This window comes from Centropristis striata, chromosome 16 (genome assembly GCF_030273125.1).
Source record: "Centropristis striata isolate RG_2023a ecotype Rhode Island chromosome 16, C.striata_1.0, whole genome shotgun sequence".
NCBI classification, from domain to species: domain Eukaryota; kingdom Metazoa; phylum Chordata; class Actinopteri; order Perciformes; family Serranidae; genus Centropristis; species Centropristis striata.
The window spans coordinates 545,340-568,689 of NC_081532.1; the positions used below are offsets into that span (position 1 = coordinate 545,340).

General features: G+C 40.9%; 2 protein-coding genes across 3 annotated transcripts in view; one reads left to right on the forward strand and one right to left on the reverse strand.

The window, feature by feature from the left end:
* Positions 1-8,032, forward strand: part of fancm (FA complementation group M) — a 91,278-nt gene extending 83,246 nt beyond the window's left edge. The window contains exons 21-28 of the mRNA XM_059352593.1: positions 394-498; positions 1,355-1,523; positions 2,694-2,800; positions 4,049-4,575; positions 5,078-5,165; positions 5,253-5,571; positions 5,982-6,276; positions 7,439-8,032. Of these exons, the coding sequence (XP_059208576.1) occupies positions 394-498; positions 1,355-1,523; positions 2,694-2,800; positions 4,049-4,575; positions 5,078-5,165; positions 5,253-5,571; positions 5,982-6,276; positions 7,439-7,565 (1,737 nt within the window). The 3' untranslated portion in view covers positions 7,566-8,032. The remainder of the gene's footprint in view (positions 1-393; positions 499-1,354; positions 1,524-2,693; positions 2,801-4,048; positions 4,576-5,077; positions 5,166-5,252; positions 5,572-5,981; positions 6,277-7,438) is intronic.
* Positions 8,033-8,274: 242 nt separating this feature from the next.
* Positions 8,275-21,483, reverse strand: LOC131987742 (mitochondrial basic amino acids transporter). Of its 2 annotated transcripts, none has more exons than XM_059352607.1 (4): positions 21,353-21,483; positions 16,948-16,991; positions 15,600-15,683; positions 8,275-12,159 (listed from the first exon to the last, which is right to left on the reverse strand). In XM_059352607.1, exons 1-4 carry the CDS (start codon positions 21,384-21,386, stop codon positions 11,386-11,388), a joined length of 936 nt encoding a protein of 311 aa, XP_059208590.1. In that variant the 5' UTR covers positions 21,387-21,483; the 3' UTR covers positions 8,275-11,385. The 2 variants fall into 2 exon arrangements, with proteins under 2 accessions (XP_059208590.1, XP_059208591.1); XM_059352608.1 differs by having other exon boundaries at positions 15,967-16,991; positions 21,353-21,458.
* Between the last annotated feature and the right edge of the window lie 1,867 nt (positions 21,484-23,350).

Genomic DNA, 23,350 nt, shown 5'->3' on the forward strand with positions numbered 1-23,350 from the left:
ATGTTATTTTTATTATTTGCTAATACTCAAGAGTCATTAGTAATTTTTTTGTATTTGGCAACTGTTGAGATTTGCAGTATATACACAACAGTTTCGATTTTTGATTGATTTGTATTTTGTTGCACGTTTTTTATTTATTTATACAGACTAAAAAAAATCATATTTCCTACATATTTTTTAGTATTTTGTAATATCGTCAAGAATATCGTTATTGCAAAAATACCCTGAAATATTGTGATAATCTTTTTTATATATATATATCCTGTTAAACCCAGCAGACATGATTTAAATCCTTGTTCTTCGTGCATTAGTTATGATGATAATTCCCTCCAGTAGTATAATATAATAAGTATATAACAGGTTGATAATCTGATGTTTCTCCTGGTTGTTCAGACTGATGAAGTGGAGCCTGAAGCTGTTTCTGATGATGATTTCCAGTCTGAGTCTCTGTTGAGAGGAAGAGCAGCAGCACCACGAGTCCAACCAGACCCAGTCCAGGTCTGTGACACCAGGACCACCTGGGACCTGGATCTGATTATAGCATTTATAGCTCATGTTTCATGTTTCATGTTTCTCAATCAACCCAGGGAATGTGTATAAAAAAAGACACAAAATGACTCAAAGAAAGACACAAAATGACTTAAAAAGACACATAAACATGTCAGATGTCTTTTTTAGTCATTTTGTGTCTTTTTTAGTCATTTTGTGTCTTTTTTTAGTCATTTTGTGGGTTTTTTTGGTCATTTTGTGTCTTTTTTTTTTCATTTTGTGTCTTTTTTTTGTCATTTTGTGTCTTTTTGTGTCTTTTTTTAGTCATTTTGTGTCTTTTTTTGGTCATTTTGTGTCTTTTTTGGTCATTTTGTGTCTTATTTTAGTCATTTTGTGTCTCTTTTTGGTGATGATGTCAAAGTTCTGGAAAAGTCCCATGATGCATTGCGACACTCCCACATGTATTCTGATGCATTCCATTGGCCAAGAGACCGAAAATAGGTGGAAAAACTACAAATACTACAAAACCATGTATCCTCTTTCCTCTTTAATGGTAGAATAACACAACAGGACCCAACAGGTTTTAATGGTAGAATGCTGTAATGCTTTCCCGCCTTAAATGGGTTAATATCAGTGTTGAACCGTGATCTGGCTCCTCAGTCTGACTGACTGTAGCTGAGTTTAAAACACACAACACTAACAGCTGCTGTTAGTCTCTTTATAAACCCAACCCAGATGTTTCTCCTTCCAAAGAGATGACGCGTTTCTCCTCATATAAACATGTCAGATGATCTATAAATCTGAGACACCTTCAGCAGGTGACCATGTGACCATGTGACCATGTTTCCTCTCCGTCCCGTTGCAGCGCCCCGTGAGTCGGAGGAGAGGCCGCCACTTCCTGGACGAGGAGGCGCAGCTGTCTGAGGAGGAGGAGGGAGCCGACGTGTCGTCTGATGAAGAGGAGGGAGACGAAGAGGACCACTCTCTGCACGGCTTCGTGGTCGACAACTCTCACTTCTCTCAGGGGCTGAACGGTACCAACACCTTCACTGGGTCATTTATAGAACTACTACTGTACATTTACCTCTAAAGTTCTGGCTGTAAACTCCATGAGGCCAGTTTCAGTTTGATGATGATATACCAAGTAAAACTGGAGACAAGCTCAAATAGATTTAGTATCAAATGATAGAACTGGATGGAACCCTCTTATATGGTAGATTTGACACCTTTGCTCACATTTGACACATTTAACATTCTTTATTGAGCATGATAGTGTTTGGAAAGTTAAAAAAGATTCAAAATCACATTTTATGTTGGACTGAAGGACTAAAAATAGACACAAAATGACAAAAAAAAAAGACAAATTATTTAAAATGATTTTGGTTATCATCAATAAAACCATGTTAAATGTCTAGATATCAGCTCTTAAATTAAACTCTTATCAGCTATTTTTGTTGTTATCATTATATTTGTCCAAACTAATGATCCTTTAGTTTGTCTGTTTGTCTCTTTAATCCAGATGATTTTTCGTGGTTTTGTGCCCTAACATGGTCACTTCCTGTTTCCTGTCTGTTTCCTGTCTGTTTCCTGTCTGTTTCCTGTGTGTTTCCTCTGTGTTTCCTGTGTGTTTCCTGTGTGTTTCCTGTCTGTTTCCTGTGTGTTTCCTGTGTGTTTCCCGTGTGTTTCCTGTCTGTTTCCTGTCTGTTTCCTGTGTGTTTCCTGTGTGTTTCCTGTGTGTTTCCTGTCTGTTTCCTGTGTGTTTCCTGTGTGTTTCCTGTGTGTTTCCTGTCTGTTTCCTGTGTGTTTCCTGTGTGTTTCCCGTGTGTTTCCTGTGTGTTTCCTGTGTGTTTCCTGTGTGTTTCCTGTCTGTTTCCCGTGTGTTTCCTGTCTGTTTCCTGTGTGTTTCCCGTGTGTTTCCTGTGTGTTTCCTGTCTGTTTCCTGTGTGTTTCCTGTGTGTTTCCTGTGTGTTTCCCGTGTGTTTCCTGTCTGTTTCCTGTCTGTTTCCTGTGTGTTTCCTGTGTGTTTCCTGTGTGTTTCCTGTGTGTTTCCCGTGTGTTTCCTGTCTGTTTCCCGTGTGTTTCCTGTGTGTTTCCTGTCTGTTTCCCGTGTGTTTCCTGTCTGTTTCCCGTGTGTTTCCTGTGTGTTTCCTGTCTGTTTCCTGTCTGTTTCCTGTCTGTTTCCTGTCTGTTTCCTGTGTGTCCAGACTCTGAGATGGCTGCTGTTTACCTGAAGTCAGTGAGGAGTCCTGCTGTCCAGGGGAAGTTCAAGATGTCCTACAGGAAACAGCACAACATGGACATCTTCTCTCAGGTATTTATTAATATTAATAATTATTATTATTATCTAGATCAACTCTATTGTTTATTGTTATAGCGGCAAATAATCATGTTTTTGAGGCTTTACCATATTCAAAACTCACAAATATTTTCCCTTCTTTTGCATTTTAATGTAATCGTTTATGTTCCATTTTTTTTTGTAATTTTTGTGTATTTCTATGTTTTTTGTATTTTGTTGTGCATTTTTGTGTGTGTGTGTTTTTGTATTTTTTGTCATTTTTGCAGGTCTTTTTATGCGTGTTTTTATGTGTTTTTTGTCATCTTTTGTGTTTTTTGTGTATGCATGTCTTTTTATGTGTTTTTTTGTCATTTTTTGTGTGGCAAAATGACCTACTAGCGCCCCCTAGAATTAGAATCTCAAGAGGCCATACCCAAAAACGAACAGGAAGTCGGCCATCTTGGATCGAAAATGGCATTTTAGATGTTTTTTAGGTCCTGAGCTTGACCAGTGGAGGACGCTGTTGGTCCGTTTATTATTATAACAGCAAAAGAATTGCGTTTTTCCAAACTCCAAAACTCGGCAAACTTGGGATAAAATTCAATTCCGTTGAAAAATGTACGTATTTCATTGGTTTCAGAAATGGGCGTGGCTAAATGACCTACTAGCGCCCCCTAAAATTGAGCCCCTAAAACACGAAAGAGACACGTAATTTGGTCCATCAATGTATCATGGGAAGACAAAATATAAAACATACTGTAATATATATACAAGCCGTCATTTTTGCATTTATTTTTTGTAAAAATTCTTTTTCTCACTGTTAAATGTACTAAACACCATATCTCTAAGAAATAAACTGTAATATTTGATGGTAAAATCTTTAATTTATGCAGCATTTATAAAGTATTTTCTCGTCAATTATATGGCAGAACAACGTTTCTTTTGATGGAAAAACTTTTTATTTTTATGGTAAAAAATGGAATAAAATGTCAATCTTAAACGTGAAATCAACAGTGTTAATATCATTTTACCGTAATATTAGAAAAAGTTGCACCGTATTTATTACAGTAAAGTTCTGGCAACCACAGCTGCTGGTTTTTACCATAAAAACAACTGTTGTTGTTTGTTTTGTTTACAGTGTGGATAATATGATCGAATTTAATGTCACGTCACTACTTTTGTTTATTTTGTTTTTTTTGCTGTACAACCCAGCTTTGTAAAAAAAAGTTTTTTAAAACACAAATGCCTCATTGAGTCCTATGCGGTCCCTCATGTTGGCTCCAGGTGCCTGAGGAGGATGAAACGTACGCTGAGGACAGCTTCGTGGTCGGCAGTGAGGAGGAGGAGGAGGAGGAGGAGGAGAGCAGCCAGCAGGAGGATGAAGATGTTGTACTCCTGCCTGAGGACTCGTACGTAGAGGGACGGAGGCAGTACGCCACCAGACGGAGGGTCTTCCTGCACAACGCCAGAGCTGGATCCAGAGCAGGACCAGGATCAGGACCAGGACCAGGATCTAAGGCCGGGAGGAAGACGAAGCGCTCCCGTCTCATCCGTATCAATGACTCCAGTGATGAAGAGGAGGTGCAGGCAGCTGGAGGACAGGAAGCTCTCCCAGCAGCAGCAGGAGGAGGAGGAGGAGGAGGACTGGGTGCTGCTGCCCCCTTGTGGCCAAAGGAGGTACAGCCAGAGACCAGCAGGCTGCAGGAGCAGAAACCTTCCTCCTCCTCCTCCTCCTCTTCATCCTTAGCCTCCAAGGTGTCTCTGCTGAAGATGAGGAGGAGCTCAGTGACGGAGGAGCAGCAGAAGGAGAGGTAAAGAACTCATGAGTAATCATGTTTTTTTTTTTTTTAAGATATTTTTTTGGGCATTTTTTGTAGCTTTTATTGACAGTAGAGATTGAGAGTGAAAAGGGAGACAGGCAGAAAGGGCTCCGAGCCGGATTCAAACCCGGGCCGCCCGCTTACGAGGACCGGGCCTCGGTGGTACGCGCTCTACCAGGTGTGATACCAGGAACGCCCCATGAGTAATCATGTTAAGTAATAATAACGAATAATGTCTCTTTACTGTGTTGTGTGTGAAAGGCCCCTTTATTTACTTTTTTTGGTAGTTTTGTGTCTTTTTAAAAAAATTGTGCCTTTTTTAAATAATTTTGTGTTTTTCTTTTGGTCATTTGGTTTATTTTTTAAGTAATTTAGGTATTTTTTCTGTCATTTTGTGTCTTTTTTGGGGTCATTTTGATACTTCCTCCAGCGGCCCTCAGGGAATTTGAGTTTGAGACCCCTGTACTAGAGCATCATGTTCTCTCTCCATCAGGTTTCTCCAGAAGTTGGAAAATCAGCATTCGCTCTCTAATGAACTTGACTTTGACGAGTCACAGTTTTCCTCCAGGAAACAACCCCAGGTAAACATGACGCACCTGCTCATAGGGTCCTACGGGGACTCACATGATCACTAAAACATAAACACTATAATTTGGGGTTTTCTCCAGGTTCAGCTGCTCCCTGCAGCCTCCTCCAGGGACCCCCCCGCCCCCCCCGGGCCGGTCTGCGTCCTGGTGGACAGTCGCTGTCTGAGCGGCGGTGTCGACCTGGTGACCGCCCTCCGCCGGCGCCACGGCGTCTCGGTCCAGGTCGTCTCTCTGGACGGCAGCTACGTGATGGTCAGCAGGCGGACGGCGGTGGAGCGGCTCAGCCAGACGGACCTCGCCGCGCTCCACCACCGCAAGAAGCTGACGGAGAGAGTGACCCGCCTGCAGGGATCGTTTGATCGGGTCTGTCTGGTCGTGGAGAAGGAACGCACCAAGCCGGGTCAGTAATTAACCCTTAATAGGACATTCAGTGAAATACCTGCAAATTTCAACCCTAGAGAATATTGGAGGATATTACATACAGCCAGAAGGTGTAAAAAAACATACGAACCCGGGGGAGGGGGGTGATATTTTGAGAAAAAAGTTTTAGAGATTAAAGTGGCAAATCTACAAGAGAAAAATGCGCAGATTTATGAGATTTAAAGTGGTGAATCTGGGAGAAAAAACTAGCTTTTTTTTTCGTTGAACTAGACATTAAAATGAACAAGGAAACCGAAGGAAACAAGGAGGTCTCATAATTTTTTTCCATGACTGTAGATACTGTGTATAACTGTAAAGTTTGAAAATGCATTTCCAGATACTTAAGAAGTTCTTGACCTTTGACCCTGGAGATGATTTTATTTTTCTCAGGTGAGACGTCGCGTCCCTTCCAGCGAACCCGTTACTATGACAACACGCTGACAGCTCTGGTGCGTTGCGGCGTGCGGTTGCTGTGGAGTGACGGCGCCGAGGAGAGCGCCGCCCTGCTGGCTCACCTGGCTCACCTGGAGCAGCGTAAAGGTCAGGGCATCGCCGCTCCGCTAGAGGTCAAAGGTCAGCACCAGCAGCAGGCCCTGCAGCTCTACCTGAGCCTCCCCTCCGTCAACTACGCCCACGCACTCAGCTTCTGCCACAACTTCAGCTCAGTCGCACAACTCATCAACAGGTAACGCATAGGGGTGTGTGTGTGTGTGTGTGTGTGTGTGTGTGTGTGTGTGTGTGTCAAAAAAAACAGGTGTCCTTAAAAAGTAACAAATTCAGGCTATCCATCCATTCTCGTCCGCTTATCCGGGGCCGGGTCGCGGGGGCAGCAGGCTAAGCAGGGCACCACTGCAACAACGACCACATCACTGCTGACGCTGCACCAAACCGCCTGTCCATCTCACGCTCCGTTCTACCCTCACTGCTGAACAAGACCCCCAGATACTGGAACTCCTTCTCTAGAGGAAGTACCTCTCTCCACCCAGAGGGGGCAGCACCTGTCTCCACCCAGAGGGGGCAGTACCTCTCTCCACCCAGAGGGGGCAGTACCTCTCTCCACCCAGAGGGGGCAGCACCTGTCTCCACCCAGAGGGGGCAGTACCTCTCTCCACCCAGAGGGGGCAGTACCTCTCTCCACCCAGAGGAGGCAGTACCTCTCTCCACCCAGAGGAGGCAGTACCTCTCTCCACCCAGAGGGGGCAGTACCTGTCTCCACCCAGAGGGGGCAGTACCTGTCTCCACCCAGAGGGGGCAGTACCTGTCTCCACCCAGAGGGGGCAGTACCTCTCTCCACCCAGAGGGGGCAGTACCTGTCTCCACCCAGAGGGGGCAGTACGTCTCTCCACCCAGAGGGGGCAGTACCTCTCCCCACCCAGAGGGGGCAGTACCTGTCTCCACCCAGAGGGGGCAGTACGTCTCTCCACCCAGAGGGGGCAGTACCTCTCTCCACCCAGAGGGGGCAGTACCTCTCTCCACCCAGAGGGGGCAGTCCACCGTGGCCTCAGAATGAAGATAAAACAGCCTGCTGAGTCTAAACTAGCCTCCCATTATCACTAATAGGTCATAATGAGCATTTATTATTATGATTTTGTCAAAATTCAGCGAGAACCTGAAGAGGCTGGACACCAAGAAATATCTCAGGAGATTTAGAATCAAAAAGGAAACATTAAACCAGACCTGAAGGTGTCAGAGTGGAGAGGTGAAGGCTCCAGGCTGTAGAAGTTCTTCAGCTGTGATGCACATTTTAGTTGTTGAAACATGTTTTTGTTAATGCTGTATATAAGCTACATAATCTTAACTACTCCTGGTCTAGAATCTCCTCTCACCTCCTTCTGCTCCTCCTGCAGCTCTGTAGAAGCCATCGAGAGAGGAGGCTGCATGAGTCGCTCCAGAGCCGAGGAGGTCTACCGCTTCCTGCGCTACTCCTGCTCCTCCTGCTTCATCAACACGTCAAAAAGTGGAAAAACCAGCTAGCAGCAGAGGAGAAACACTGTAGGAGAACCTCTCTGAAACCTCCTCCACTACTTTATTCCTCTCTTCCTGCTCCTCCTGACCTCCTTTAGTTGCTCTGAAGTATCTCAGGATGTTGGTTCAACCTTCTTGCACAATAACTTTGAGGTGAACTCGGTTTATTTAACACCACGGCTTTATTAATGTGAGGCATGCTCTCTGTATTATGCTGTAATATTATTATTTAAGTTATCATCAGTGTTTCCCTCATGATGAACAGAATCAGATCCTGTTCCTGTCAGACGGTGCTGAGGGAATACTGCAATCATTACTCAATATATGATCACTTGAATAACTTATTGTTTGTCAATAATGGAAACATTTGTTTACAGCGCTGCTCTAACAGAAGTAAATATGATCAGATTTCTAAATAAACAGTGATATTTTCATACATTAGTGTCAAAGAATGTTTTCCTCCTGAAACATCAAAATTATTCAAAGCCCCAAATATCAAAAGCTGCAACACACACACACACAACCACTAGAGGGGTGTGTTGTGTGAGTGTGTGTGTGTGTGTGAAAGAGTGTGTGTGTGTGTTTTATGTATGTTAAATATGAGTCTGTACCTAAACTGAACCACTAGAGGTCTCTGTAGTCTAACAGGTGAATCCTCCAGGTTCATTCATTCATTCATCGTGTTCAAAGCTCCACCAAGAACTCTTTCAGGACAAACTGAGAAAGAAAAGTGACTTTTATTTCTGCGTTCTCTCAGAGAACTACAAGGTGTTGATGCTGCTTTGGTGCCAGATATTATCGTACAATAACAAGCAGAGAACATGAACATAAAGCAGCAGGAGACAGTCAGAGCAGCTCTTCATAGAGATAAACAGTCAGAAACAGTCTAAACATCCAGCTCAACGCTCACACACAGAAGAAAAAAAAAGTCTGGAAACAGAAAAATACAGCATGACAGAAAATCTAAAGCCTAGTGAGATTTCAAACTTTTCAAAATAAAATTCACAGTTTGTACAATGTTTCGTCTCTGGACAAACCAAAAACAAACAAACTCCTGCTACTCACTGATAAAAACAACCTAACAGCAGTTTAAAAACAGACAGAAGAAGAAGAAGAAATGTTTCTGTCAACGAGGAGGCAGAATGAGAGTTTAATATCTGTCGTCTGCAGGTTTAAAATAATGCATTAATGTTTAAATTAATGCATCAATGTTTTAAAATAATGCATCATTATTTGACTCCTGCTGCAGTTTTTGATGCGCTACAATTTGCATTTTCCGTAACACTTTACAATAACCAACTAAGTGATGTTTATAGATGGTTTATAGACCAGTTATTAACCATTTACAAAGTGCTATACATATTTAATCTTTTAAATGCACCATTTTTAAACAACAGAGGCACAAACAGCTGCTACATATCAGTAGTTTACTAATTTAAAATAAAAACTGATAGAAAAAAACCCCAACCCTATAGTCAGATGTTTTTTTTCTACCCAGATATTCCCTTTCTTCCTTTTTATTTTAGTCTGTTTTCTACCAACGAGAAGCTTCGTTAAACTAGTTTGATCCTCAGAGACTCTGGGGAGAAAATAGTAGTAAAATATGTTCATATAAAAATAGATGATCTCTATCTTTGGTGCTGAACATTTACATTTAAAACATCAGCTTTACAAATATCTGTTTTTATGGAGGATAAGCTCTCTTGGCAACTCATTTCTCTTTAATAAAACACTTTATGCTGGTGATCAAATGTCTAAATATAGTAATAAGTGCAGACTTGGAGACACAAACAGCAGCTACAACATGCAAAAGCTGCCGTTGCATCACAGACGATAAAACCTGCAGCTAATTAACCTGCAGGAGATTATTCTGCCTCTAGGTGGCGCCGCTCAGCAAACAAAGAGCAAAAAGGTTTAAAAATGAACGTAAAAGATTTTTAAAAAGCCCACTTCATCTGTAACAGAGTTCTACATTAGTGGAAAAAATAAAATCTTTTGTAAAAGTTAAAAAATCTTAAAAAGGCAGAAAGTCGTTTTAACCGTTTGTTGCTTGATTTTAAACCATAAGGTGCTTTTTCTTTGGACACTGAGACAAAACGGCTAAAACAGCATCAGGTCTGGTTTCAGACAATGATTGTGTTCTATCATTAAATATTTAAAAGAAATTATTACACATGATTACACCTAAACCATTGTCAAACATTAAAACCAACGACTGAGCCTTTAAATTAAAACCTGGACAGTTTCCACACCTTCAATAATCACGTTTCCTCCAATAATCACGTTTCAGTGGAAAGTTACACTACAAACACTGTAACCTCAGGAAATAATACACCAATATCTACAGAAATGTACACGAGTCAGGCTCTGTGCTGTAACCATGACGACACCATGCTGAGTTCACACTGTATGGAGGTAAATAGTGATTTATATTCAATAACGATTTGACCTGGACGTCATAGAGAACGTTCTTTTACACGACAGGTCAAAAGTCTGGAAGAAAGATGAAATTTGTACAAAAAAAGATCAGAGTTTCATTTGTTTATACTTTGCAACAAAATAAGCATGATTATTATATGAAGAGTCACTTATTAGAACACATTTTAACTATAATTATCAGGTATTTGGGTTCTTCTTGCTTAGACTTTGCTTTATTCAAAGTATCTTCCTCTGGCTTTATCCACAGCAGAACATATACGAGTTATTCTTTATATTTATAGGAAAACTCTCTTTAGCCAAAGAGCTAAAGTGAATAATGCAAACTGTGATTTGTTTTTGACTTTTGTACCCGTGTTGTCATTGCTTCCAAACTTTTGTCCTGTAGTGTAAATAAAACCAATGAATTGATTCTTAAAATCACATTCATAATTTCACTGATTCAAGTTTTCAAAATTAACCGTTAAAATATGCATTCATGCCAAACTTTGAGGATTATTTCCGTGCATCACTGAATACTCTACTGTAACCATAGTAACAGTCACTGTGTTACAGTAACTATAGTAACAGTCACATTTACCAAATGACCTTAAAAACCTCCAAAAAACGTGTTCAAAAACCTGCAGTGCAGCCTTTATGTAACCATGACGACACCATGCTGAGTTCACACTGTGTGGAGGTAAACAATGATTGATATTAAATAATGATTTGACCTGGACATTCTTCTATAGAAAATCAATGAACTGATTCTTTAAATCACATTCATTTCACTGATTCAAGTTTGCAAAAATTAACTGTTAAAAAATGCATCCATGCCTTCAAACTACGACAGTATTCAGTGATGCACAGGAATATCCTCAGTGTTACAGTAACCATAGTAACAGTCACCATAGTAACCATAGTAACGGTCACCATAGTAACAGTAACCACAGTAACAGTCACCATAGTAACAGTAACCATAGTAACAGTCACTGTTACAGTAACCATAGTAACGGTAACCATAGCGACAGTAACCATAGTAACAGTCACTGTTACAGTAACCATAGTACCGGTAACTGTAGTGACGGTAACCATAGTAACAGCCACTGTTACAGTCACTATAGCAACAGTAATCATATAGTAACAGTAACCATAGTAACAGTCACATTTACCAAATTACCTTAAAAACCTCCAAAAAATGTGTACAAAAACCTTTTAAAACCCCGACTATATTTACAAGTGCAGCCTTTATGTTAAAATATATATAATTTTTTTAAATAAAACATGTGGTCACTTGGCTGAAGCTCCGCTGGATCAGTTCACCAGCTCATATATCTATATATATACACATATATTTATATAAATATATATATATATATATATAGATATATATGTATATGGTGGACTGTGAGGCTCACATGCTGGTGGTCTGCGTCTGCAGCGTCTGCGTCTGCAGCTGCACCGTCTGCAGCTCCGAGTCGAGCACGCTGCACTCGTCTTCCTCCCTCCTCATGTACATGAGGAAGAGCGTGACGGTGGCGAAGGTGGTGGCGTTGACGGGGAAGGCCCGGAGCAGCGTGGAGGTGAGTCCGCGGGTGAAAACCCTCCAGCCCTCCTTCTTCAGGCTCTGACGCACGCAGTCCATGATGCCGCTGTACTGGTTGACCCCGCCCACGCCGTCGGCCTGGAGGCGGGACTTGATGACGTCGACGGGGTAGGTGGAGATCCAGGACGCGATGCCCGACATGCCGCCCGCAAACAGCAGCTTGGGGATCATGTAGGGGTCCTCGGGCTCGCAGCCCAGGTAGCGCGTCCACAGGTCGTAGGCCAGGAAGTAGACGCCGAAGCCGGGCGTCTCGCGCAGCAGCGTGGTCACCATGCCGCGGTTGATGCCGCGGAGCCCCTCCTTGTTGTAGATCCTCACCAGGCAGTCCAGAGAGTTCTTGTAGAGCTTCCTGCTGGACTTCTTCTCCCCGGTTCCCTGCAGCTGCATGCGAGTCTTGGCGAGCTCCATCGGGCAGCAGATCACGCACTGGATGGCGCCGGCCGACGCGCCCGCCATGAACTGGTTGAGGGGCGTGTCCCGGCCCAGCTTCCTCATGGCGTTGCCCTGCACGCCAAACACGATGGCGTTGATGAAGGTCAGACCCATCATCGGAGAACCGATCCCCTTATACAGACCCAGCATCTGTAGAGAGAACAAGGATTCAGATCCTTTACTGCAGTAAAAGTACTAATACACACTGTGGAATGACTCCACTACAGTAAAAGTACTAATACACACTGTGGAATGACTCCACTACAGTAAAAGTACTAATACACACTGTGAAATGACTCCACTACAGTAAAAGTACTAATACACACTGTGAAATGACTCCACTACAGTAAAAGTACTAATACACACTGTGGAATGACTCCACTACAGTGAAAGTACTAATACACACTGTGGAATGACTCCACTACAGTAAAAGTACTAATACACACTGTGGAATGACTCCACTACAGTAAAAGTACTAATACACACTGTGAAATGACTCCACTGCAGTAAAAGTACTAATACACACTGTGAAATGACTCCACTACAGTAAAAGTACTAATACACACTGTGAAATGACTCCACTACAGTAAAAGTACTAATACACACTGTGGAATGACTCCACTATAGTAAAAGTACTAATACACACTGTGGAATGACTCCACTGCAGTAAAAGTACTAATACACACTGTGAAATGACTCCACTACAGTAAAAGTACTAATACACACTGTGGAATGACTCCACTACAGTAAAAGTACTAATACACACTGTGAAATGACTCCACTACAGTAAAAGTACTAATACACACTGTGGAATGACTCCACTACAGTAAAAGTACTAATACACACTGTGAAATGACTCCACTACAGTAAAAGTACTAATACACACTGTGGAATGACTCCACTACAGTAAAAGTACTAATACACACTGTGAAATGACTCAACTACAGTAAAAGTACTGCATTCAGGACTCACTTTTTTATGTCATGTTGTGTCTTTTTTAGTCATTTTATGTCCTTTTCTGTTAATTTTACATCCTTTTTTGTCATTTTGTATCTTGTTTAGTCATGGTGCATGCTGGTCCTCTGCCTACTCTCCTACCTTTATAAAAAACACCGGGTAAACTAAATATGCTAAACAATAATGATGATTAAACTAAACAATTAACTAGCAAAGCAAAATATAATCATAATAAACAAACGTCTAGAATAATCAAACGATACTCATTATTAATAAACTAAACAGACAACTAAATACTAACAAGAACTAAATAGCTCCAACACTTTCTATCTGGATATTATATTGTACTGTAGTAACCCCAGGCTGATTTCTAGAAAGACACATTGCGGTTTAGATTAGTGAGGTTGTATTTTTGGCGCTTTGAGCTCCACGAGCCAAGTCCCATCTAGTCCTGCAACTCACACCAAGACTGTCTATGATTTCTCTTTTTGTTTTTTTGGGTGAACAGTCCTTTGTAAATGTGCCCACATGGATTAAAGTGAAAAAAAATCTTCTGACTGAACTTTTATTTGCGCTACAGCCAAGTCATGTCAGTGTGTGAAACATTTTCCAGTTTACTGACACCTGCTGAAGAAATACTGATGCAGAAGAATTCAGAACCGTCACATTAAAATACTCAACCAAAACTGTTTCACAGGAGGATTTTAAACAGCTCTTCTATTACATTTTTTTGTCTTTTCAATTTTTTTTTTTTTTTTACAAAGCTTGTATTTAATCTCTAAAATAATCAAGCATCTACATAACTCTTCATAACTGTTTTTATTGTCCTCATTATTTAAAGTAAAACTTTTATATACAAGACAATCAACAAACAGCCCCAGGATTAAATAACAATGGGTGCAAATCTGTATAGTGCTTTATTAAAAAATGATCAACAAACAGAACTAGCATCAAACAAACAACACCAACTTAGTGATCTCTGTTTGTTTACAACAAGCACCGGACACTCTGCATAGTTAGCCATGCTGCTTTGTTTATGATCAGCTGCTGATGTTGTGCACTGTTAGCGATGGCGGCCACATTTGCGTCTCCCGCGTTTAATCCGTCACAACGATCGAAAACCAAACGTCACCTCCAGAGTCTCTAAATCTCTGGGGGCCTTTTTGTAATGGAGACCATGGATATATAAGAAAGGTGTGTGTTTATCTATCTACATACATACATTTATTTCCCCCCTAGTGGAAACACGACTATTGATCTCATCATAAGTGGCCTCTGAACTCCAAATGAAAAGGAAATCCGTCGTAGTGACTGAGAACTTTAGTCGATGTGCCCATCTCAATGTTTGAAAGTCTAAAAGCTGCTCTTTGTTTATTCAGCTGTCATAGTAAGGGTTTGATGTGACGGATTAATCTGAGGACCTGGTCTCATATTGTCCCTGAGGAGGACTATAATCTGTCCCTCCATGTAAAACAGCTCGGAGAGACCACGAGTCCTCTCAGCTCAGATGGCTTCAGCTTTATTTAGCCCAGCAGGACTCAGGTCCTCACTGACCCTGTTCACGGACACACCCCCGCCCCGGCAGCCCATGTTAGGAACATGCTGATCATGTTTAGAGACGGACGGTAACGGGACACTCTGATCACCTCTGTTCTGATCCTCAACCTTGGCTCAGAGAGCAGCACATGGTGAGAATGAAACATGTTACTGAGCAGCCATGGTTGCTTTAATGTAGCATGAGAAACTAAACTGTTGCAGATTGTTGACAGAAGTAGAGCAGCAGGATTATGGCCAAAATGATAATCACCATTATTCAATGAAACATAAAAAAAGCCGAACTTTGCAACATTATTTCAACAACTTCCAACACGACATCCTGACACACATGATGCCTTTAGATTCATTAGATCTAGTTTCATAAGATACCAGTTAGAGCTGCAGGATTATCGCCAAAATGATAATCACCATTATTTTGATCAATATTGTAATCACGATTATTAATCATTATTATTCATCATGTTAGGGAAGAAAAAGCGCTTAAGAAGAGCCTCAGGCCCCGCGGCACCTTAAGAAGAGTAAGAACGAGTTTCCAGAAGTCTCCAATAACACCAGAAAAAGTTGCTGCCTACGGCCCCGCGGCTCGTTAAGAAGAGCCTCCGGCCCCCGCGGCTCGTAAAGAAGAGCCTCCGGCCCCCGCGGCTCGTTAAGAAGAGTAAGAACGAGTCTCCAAAAGTCTCCAATAACACCAGAAAAAGTATCTGGATTTGTCTCCAGTCGCTTTCTTGAAAAATAGTCTCTAAGGGGGTCTGAAAATTCGCTAAATATAGCATCAAAGTTGCGTGTTGTTGTGGCGTGGAGTACTACGTCACATCCTGCTTAGCGTTCTATCCAATCAGTAACCAGGCTGTTTACAGGGGAGAAAAACGGCCCCGTCCCCTGGTGGTTGGTGGACTACTGGTATAGAAAGTGTTGATTAGATTTGCAGGAGAGACGTATTAAGGTTAGGTTAATTTAATCGTGGCGGCCAAAATCGTGATCACGCTTAAAATTTGATTAATTGTGCAGCCCTAATGTGGCATAAGAGACAAAATGTGCAGATTGTTGACAGAAACATTTCTAAAAGAAGAACGTACCGACTCCTGGCGTGCGATGGACTGGAAGCAGTGGAAGGTCCCGCGGTACAGAGGCCTGTCCACATTCTGGACCTGAAGTCTCACCTGTAGAGACAGAGATCCTGTTAGAGTCACATGAACCAGCAATAAGGCAATAATTATAATAATAACAATAAGGCAACAACAGGGTCACAACGACTACAAACATCATTTAACAGGGAAACAAGCAGGCAGTAGGGCTCTACGTGGTTCTGTTCATGGTAGACTTTATCTTATGGGGTGCAATATGAAGTTGTATGAAAACAAAAATGTCTTCTGGTGCTTTAGGTTTCTATTGCTCAAGACAAGAGACGGAGTGAGAGGATTAAAAAACCTTGACCATACTTACTAGGTCCCATCTCCATGGAGAGCTTGTTTATTCTCTCATCTATAACACAGTGACACTGTTGCTGTTACAGACACACTCCCAACAGCTCAGGGACACATATCACACAGACAAAGAGCTACAACCAGACAACCTCCACCACCTGACCCTCTAGACCAGGGATGGGCAACTTAAATGCTGCAGGGGGCCACAATTATTCATGGCCACTACCACAGGGCCACATACAGGAGCGTACACTGAACCAGATGTGATTTTAAATATGTTTACAGTGCAGCAACTTAACATATTTCATGCTCAAATGCATGTACGCTGCAAAAAAAGGTGTTTTAAAACCAGATAAAACAGTAAATCTGAGGGAAATGATCTTGCTGCATGGACAGATAATTTACCTTGACAAGATTTATTAAATTAAGATTATTAAATCTAGAAATAAGCATGTTGAACACTTAAAATAAGAAATTAACTCTTAAAACTAGATAAATTATCCAACACTCAACCAAATAATTTACAAAAGGTTTGAAGCAAATACAAAAATAACCACTTACTGTGATTTTTTTTTTTTTTTTTTCAGTGTAAGAACAGCAGACCAACATTAATTGCAAGAAGTCATTTTGTGCATTTTGCTCAAATGCATGTAGTTGTACTGAGGGCCACTTCAGGTGAGGGTGAGGGCCGTATGTGGCCCCCGGGCCTCCAGTTGCCCATCCCTGATCTAGGTGGAGGCTGTGATATCAGACAGTTTGAAAACCTCCAGTAACACTTTAGATTAGGGAACACATATTCAACATTTGTATTGTGAATCTGGCCCCTGATCAGTTCAAACTAAATTCTGCGTCTTATTATTTCTACAGTGGTTAATCTCCCGTTCCTCTTGCTCAATAATCTGGTTCCTGTGTAACATTATGTGTGTTCAGGCTGAACACAGTGGTCTGACTCTGCATCATCTTATTACCCAACAAGAGTAAACAGAGAAGAAACACAAACCTTCACAGTGTCAAAGGGATGTCCCACCAGAACACCAGCAGCACCTGGAAAAAACAAGAAAACACCATTTAAAAACCATGTGAGAAAATGAATCGTGTGATTAGAGAGTGAATTATTTATTAGAAAATGATTTATAATCAAGAGGCACATCTAAAACAGCAAACAGAGCCCCTCCCCCCCAGGCTGAGCTGATCTGGTCACTGATTGGACGGTGACGAAAGCTGCTGCAGCGTCCTTGACTTAGTCTGAGAATCATTACAGAGCAGAAACTGCTGACTCGTCATATTAGACGTATAGAGAGCTGCAGGAATGAGTCTAAACCAGACAAGAGGGAGATTTTACACTCAGTCAATGAGTTACCAAGGTTATTATAGTAAACGAAAACTAACAAAATAACGAAAACGAGAATTAAAAAACATTTCCGTTAACAGAAATAACAATAAAAACGTTTTTAAAGAGTTTTCAAAAAACGATAACCAACTAAAACTGTATTTTGTGTTAACCAAACTACCTAAAATTATAGTGAAAATGTCCTTAGTTTTCGTCTTTGTCAACTTTTTTCATAAGTAAACCTTGTTGGGGCCGAGGCTCTTCTTAACGAGCTGCTGGGGGCGGAGGCTCTTCTTAACGAGCCGCGGGGGCCGGAGGCTCTTCTTAAAGAGCCGCAGGGGGCGGAGGCTCTTCTTAACGAGCCGCGGGGGGGCGGAGGCTCTTCTCAACGAGACGCGGGGGGCAGAGGCTCTTCTTAACGAGACGCGGGGGGCGGAGGCTCTTCTTAACGAGCCGCGGGGGGCTGGAGGCTCTTCTTAACGAGACGCGGGGGGCGGAGGCTCTTCTTAACGAGCCGCAGGGGGCGGAGGCTCTTCTTAACTAGCGGAGTTTAAGTGTTTTCCCAATTGAAGTTTTTTGCTTTAGCAAATGGTTGTAAATGATACATGCTTTCTGTCATTACTACTAACTAAATGAACAAATAAATGTAAAACTTAATACATAATAAATAAATATCCAAATAAATGTGGAAAGGTAAAAATTAATGAAATAAATACAGAAATAAATGTTAAATAATAGAACTTTCTTCTTTTTCTGCATTCATTTATCTATTTTATATTTCCATACTTACTGACTGTAGAAATGAATACATAATAAATTAATAAAATAAATAAATGTACAAATACATGTGGAAATGTAAAAAATAATGAATGAATGAATACAGAAATAAAATAAATGTTAAAATATACAATTTTGATTTATTTTTCGCATTTATCCATCTTTTTAAAAATTGTTTCTACACTTACTGACTGTTCATAAAAGTGTTTCACAATTGTGCACAAGTGCTTTGCTCGACCAATTCTCTGTTATTTCTTCTGTGTAACCAGCTGGAGTCGGACGCGTCGGCGTGTTTGAGCCTGTGAATGAATTACAACATCGTGTTCTGTAGCGTCACAGTGAGTTCAGGGTAACTTTAGGATAAATACATACATTTAAGAAAGGAATAAAAACTTTACTTTACAGCAAAACATTTGGTTCCTCCCGTCCACATGGTTTTTAGGTGGTATATGTATCTATGTATATATACTTTTTCTTCTGTTTTTAGCTGTTTATCCTTCTTTTTTTCCAAAGTCTTTATTGTTTTTTTCTTTTTTTCACATACAAAAATAAAGAAGATACATGTTAATTTATGCTTCAAATCAACACGAAAGAACAGAATGATAGTAGCAAAATAAAAGGAATTTAAAAAAACTAAAAACAAACAAACACCTAGGTGGAGTCAAATCAAATACTAAAACATTAATAATCAGGTAATAAATAGTAATAATAGTATTAAATATCCATGACTATGAGGAGCACAAACAGACTTAATTATTCTTATATTTCAGAGCCGGAGAGAAACCAGATAACTGAAGACAAACTCTTTAACCTTTACTAACTAAAGAGCCATCGTTGGCCAAAATAAGAGAAAAATCATCCGAATCGAGCCGCAAACCTTATTATAAATTAAAATAAAATAGCCTACTAAGTCTAAATTAGTCGACAAACATGATTAAATTGCCTCCTGCTCTAGACAAAACCCTTTTTTTTTATCTTGGTTGTGCTCTACAGTGAGATTATCTGTGTGGTTTGGGAAGACTAAACATCTGGCCAGGTTCCCAGGTTTCACAGCGAGGCTTCAGTGGAAACGCTGAGCTGATCCATTGAAACAAGAAGACACCAGGCAGTAAACTCCTGCTAACTCCTTTTCTCCTCAGCAGGTTCCTCCCTCTCCAGGAATGATCTGGGAGGTTTCACAACCATCAACTCATCTTTATTCATTCTCAGTCTGGGTTCAGGACTTTAACGTGTTCAAGTTTAATCCACAAGCTTCGACTGCAGCAGGGAGTGTTTTAGACAACAGGAGCACCACTCCCTGTGTGTGTGTGTGTGTGTGTGTGTGTGTGTGTGTGTGTGTGTGTGTGTGTGTGTGTGTGTGTGTGTGTGTGTGTGTGTGTGTGTGTCTCAGGTATGTTGTCAGGAATGTCACTTGAGAAAATCACTTCAAACTGACGGAAACAGAAACACACGTGGATTATAAACCAGCAGAGTGTTTGATGTTAGTCAGACGTGGCAGCAGATCTCCTCCTCTGAGACCTGAGCTCCACGCTGGAGGAAACAAAAAAAAAAAAAAAAAGGAGGCCGGTGTTGTGTCCCGACTGGTTTCCAGACTAACTGGTGCTGTGTGTTCAGCTGTGTGACTCAAGGTTATAATAGTTTTGGATTTTTCATTAGTTTTAGTCTTAATTTAGTTGTGATTTTTTTTTTGTTGTGATTTTTTGTTTTCAAATTCAGTTTGTTTTAATGAGTTTTAAGAGTCAGTTTGCTAGTTTTAGTTTTTTTTGTTGGAAAATGCTTAGTTTTAGTTTAGTTTTTATTAGTTTTAGTTGTTTTGTAGTGGGGTATTTGTTGGGTGCCATATTAGAAAAAGTCACAATAAATGTTGCCCGTTTGTCGATTTTTTCTTGTAAATTTGTAACTTTTTCCCCCATAAATTCGTCACTTTTTTCTAAGTAATTTGTCACGTTTTTCTTGTAAATTTGTCACGTTTTTCTTGTAAATTTGTCAATTTTTTCTTGTAAATTTGTCACTTTTTTTCTCATAAATTTGAGATTGAAATTTGTTTTAGTATAGTTTTTATCAGTTGTAGTTGTTTTGTAATGGGGTTTTTGTTGGGTGCCAGATTCAATAAGGTCACAATAAAGGTCGAGATTTAACCTAAAAACCCGAACAAGTTAAAGTGATGATGCATGTTTATAAATTATACCACATAAAGTATATTAAATAGTTAAAATGAGCGCTACATCGACAGCAGTAAAACGCTGTTTACATACATGCACCAATAATAATAATAAAGTTATAATACATTCAGAATATATAAAACAATCTGAGTGGTTCCATTCTGCATAACAAGTACTTTTACTTTTGATACTTTAAGTACATTTTGATGCTGATACTTTTGTACTTTTAGTTCAGTAAAAACAAAATTTACCAAAGAATAAACACAAAAATAAAGAAAACAATCATAAAAAAGCTATAAAAGTTCCAAAAAGTACGTAAAAAGACAAAATTACAGGCAAAACCCCACAAAATTTTCAAAGAAAAGAAACTAAATTCCAAAAAATACACACAAAATTACTAAATTAAAAAAAAAAAAAAAAGCACAAAATTACCAAAATAAAAAACACAAAATTACCAAAAATGTATATATATTTAGAATATATTAATCTGAGTGGGTCCATTCTGCATAACGAGTACTTTTACTTTTGATACTTTAAGTACATTTTGATGCTGATACTTTTGTATTTTTTATTCAGTAAATTTTGAATACAGGACTTTTACTGTAGTGGAGTCATTTCACAGTGTGTATTAGTACTTTTACTGTAGTGGAGTCATTTCACAGTGTGTATTAGTACTTTTACTGTAGTGGAGTCATTTCACAGTGTGTATTAGTACTTTTACTGTAGTGGAGTATTTCACAGTGTGTATTAGTACTTTTACTGTAGTGGAGTCATTTCACAGTGTGTATTAGTACTTTTACTGTAGTGGAGTCATTTCACAGTGTGTATTAGTACTTTTACTGTAGTGGAGTCATTTCACAGTGTGTATTAGTACTTTTACTGTAGTGGAGTCATTTCACAGTGTGTATTAGTACTTTTACTGTAGTGGAGTCATTCCACAGTGTGTATTAGTACTTTAACTTACTGGTTATGTGTATTAATATGTGATGAATGTGCTCCCTGAGGCAGCTGAACTCAGCAGCAGGGCTCCAGATAATCCGGGCACCAGTCAGGACACAACACCGGCTAATGCTAACACCGCTAGCTCCAGCAGCAGTTATAACCGGCTAATGTTGCTAATGTTGCTAACGACTCACCTCCTATGCAGCCTGCGGCGAAGTCCAAGGCCATTCCCTCTCACAGCGGCAATGGAAAGTCTTTTATGTAGTTGGTGACTGTAGTTATAAAGGTCCAGGAGAGAGAGAGGAGTTAACTAACTGTTGCACTAACTCCGGCCAGGTGTTGCGGTGCTTCTGGTCCTGTGGCGGAGCTGATGCTGAGCAGGAGAGAGCTCTGCTGGAGGGTTCTGTCTTTCTGCTGATGAGTCCAGAGAGAGGAGAAGCTCTGCTGCCTGGCTGGGGCTATTTCTGCACCGCGGGAGGAACCAGCAGCAGCAGGAGCAGCAGCAGGAGGAGGAGGAGGAGCAGGAGGAGGAGGAGGAGGAGCAGCAGGAGGAGGAGGAGGAGCAGCAGGAGGAGGAGGAGGAGGTGCAGCGTGTTTGGCCTTTTTGAAGGAGGACCAATAGGAGGGCCGGGAGGAAGACAACTCCCCCGCAGGGTCCGCCCCCTGCTCCTATTGGCTGCTGCCGCACAGATTCAAACCCTCAACCTGACCCTCCCATAGATATCTATGGCAGAATAAACAGTGTTATCACTGCAGTGGTCGTCATCAGCCCTGAGGGACTCCACCAGAGAGATAACACCTATAAATAGCTGGTAGCTAACAGGGAGCTAACAGTAGCTAACAGGGAGCTAACAGTAACTAACAGGGAGCTAACAGTAACTAACAGTAACTAACAGGGAGCTAACAGTAACTAACAGTAACTAACAGGGAGCTAACAGTAACTAACAGTAACTAACAGGGAGCTAACAGGGAGCTAACAGTAACTAACAGTAACTAACAGGGAGCTAACAGTAACTAACAGGGAGCTAACAGTTACTAACAGGGAGCTAACAGTTACTAACAGGGAGCTAACAGTAACTAACAGTAACTAACAGGGAGCTAACAGTAACTAACAGGGAGCTAACAGTAACTAACAGGGAGCTAACAGTAACTAACAGGGAGCTAACAGTTACTAACAGGGAGCTAACAGGGAGCTAACAGTAACTAACAGGGAGCTAACAGTAACTAACAGGGAGCTAACAGTAACTAACAGTTACTAACAGGGAGCTAACAGTTACTAACAGGGAGCTAACAGTTACTAACAGGGAGCTAACAGTAACTAACAGGGAGCTAACAGTTACTAACAGGGAGCTAACAGTAACTAACAGGGAGCTAACAGTTACTAACAGGGAGCTAACAGTTACTAACAGGGAGCTAACAGTAACTAACAGGGAGCTAACAGTTACTAACAGGGAGCTAACAGGGAGCTAACAGTAACTAACAGGGAGCTAACAGTAACTAACAGGGAGCTAACAGTAACTAACAGTAACTAACAGGGAGCTAACAGTAACTAACAGGGAGCTAACAGTTACTAACAGGGAGCTAACAGGGAGCTAACAGGTAACTAACAGTAACTAACAGGGAGCTAACAGTAACTAACAGGGAGCTAACAGTAACTAACAGGGAGCTAACAGTAACTAACAGGGAGCTAACAGTAACTAACAGGGAGCTAACAGGTAACTAACAGTAACTAACAGGGAGCTAACAGTAATTAACAGTAACTAACAGTAATTAACAGTAACTAACAGGGAGCTAACAGTAATTAACAGTAACTAACAGTAACTAACAGGGAGCTAACAGTTACTAACAGGGAGCTAACAGTTACTAACAGGGAGCTAACAGTAACTAACAGGGAGCTAACAGTAACTAACAGGGAGCTAACAGTAACTAACAGGGAGCTAACAGTAACTAACAGTTACTAACAGGGAGCTAACAGTTACTAACAGGGAGCTAACAGTTACTAACAGGGAGCTAACAGTAACTAACAGGGAGCTAACAGTTACTAACAGGGAGCTAACAGTAACTAACAGGGAGCTAACAGTTACTAACAGGGAGCTAACAGTTACTAACAGGGAGCTAACAGTAACTAACAGGGAGCTAACAGTTACTAACAGGGAGCTAACAGGGAGCTAACAGTAACTAACAGGGAGCTA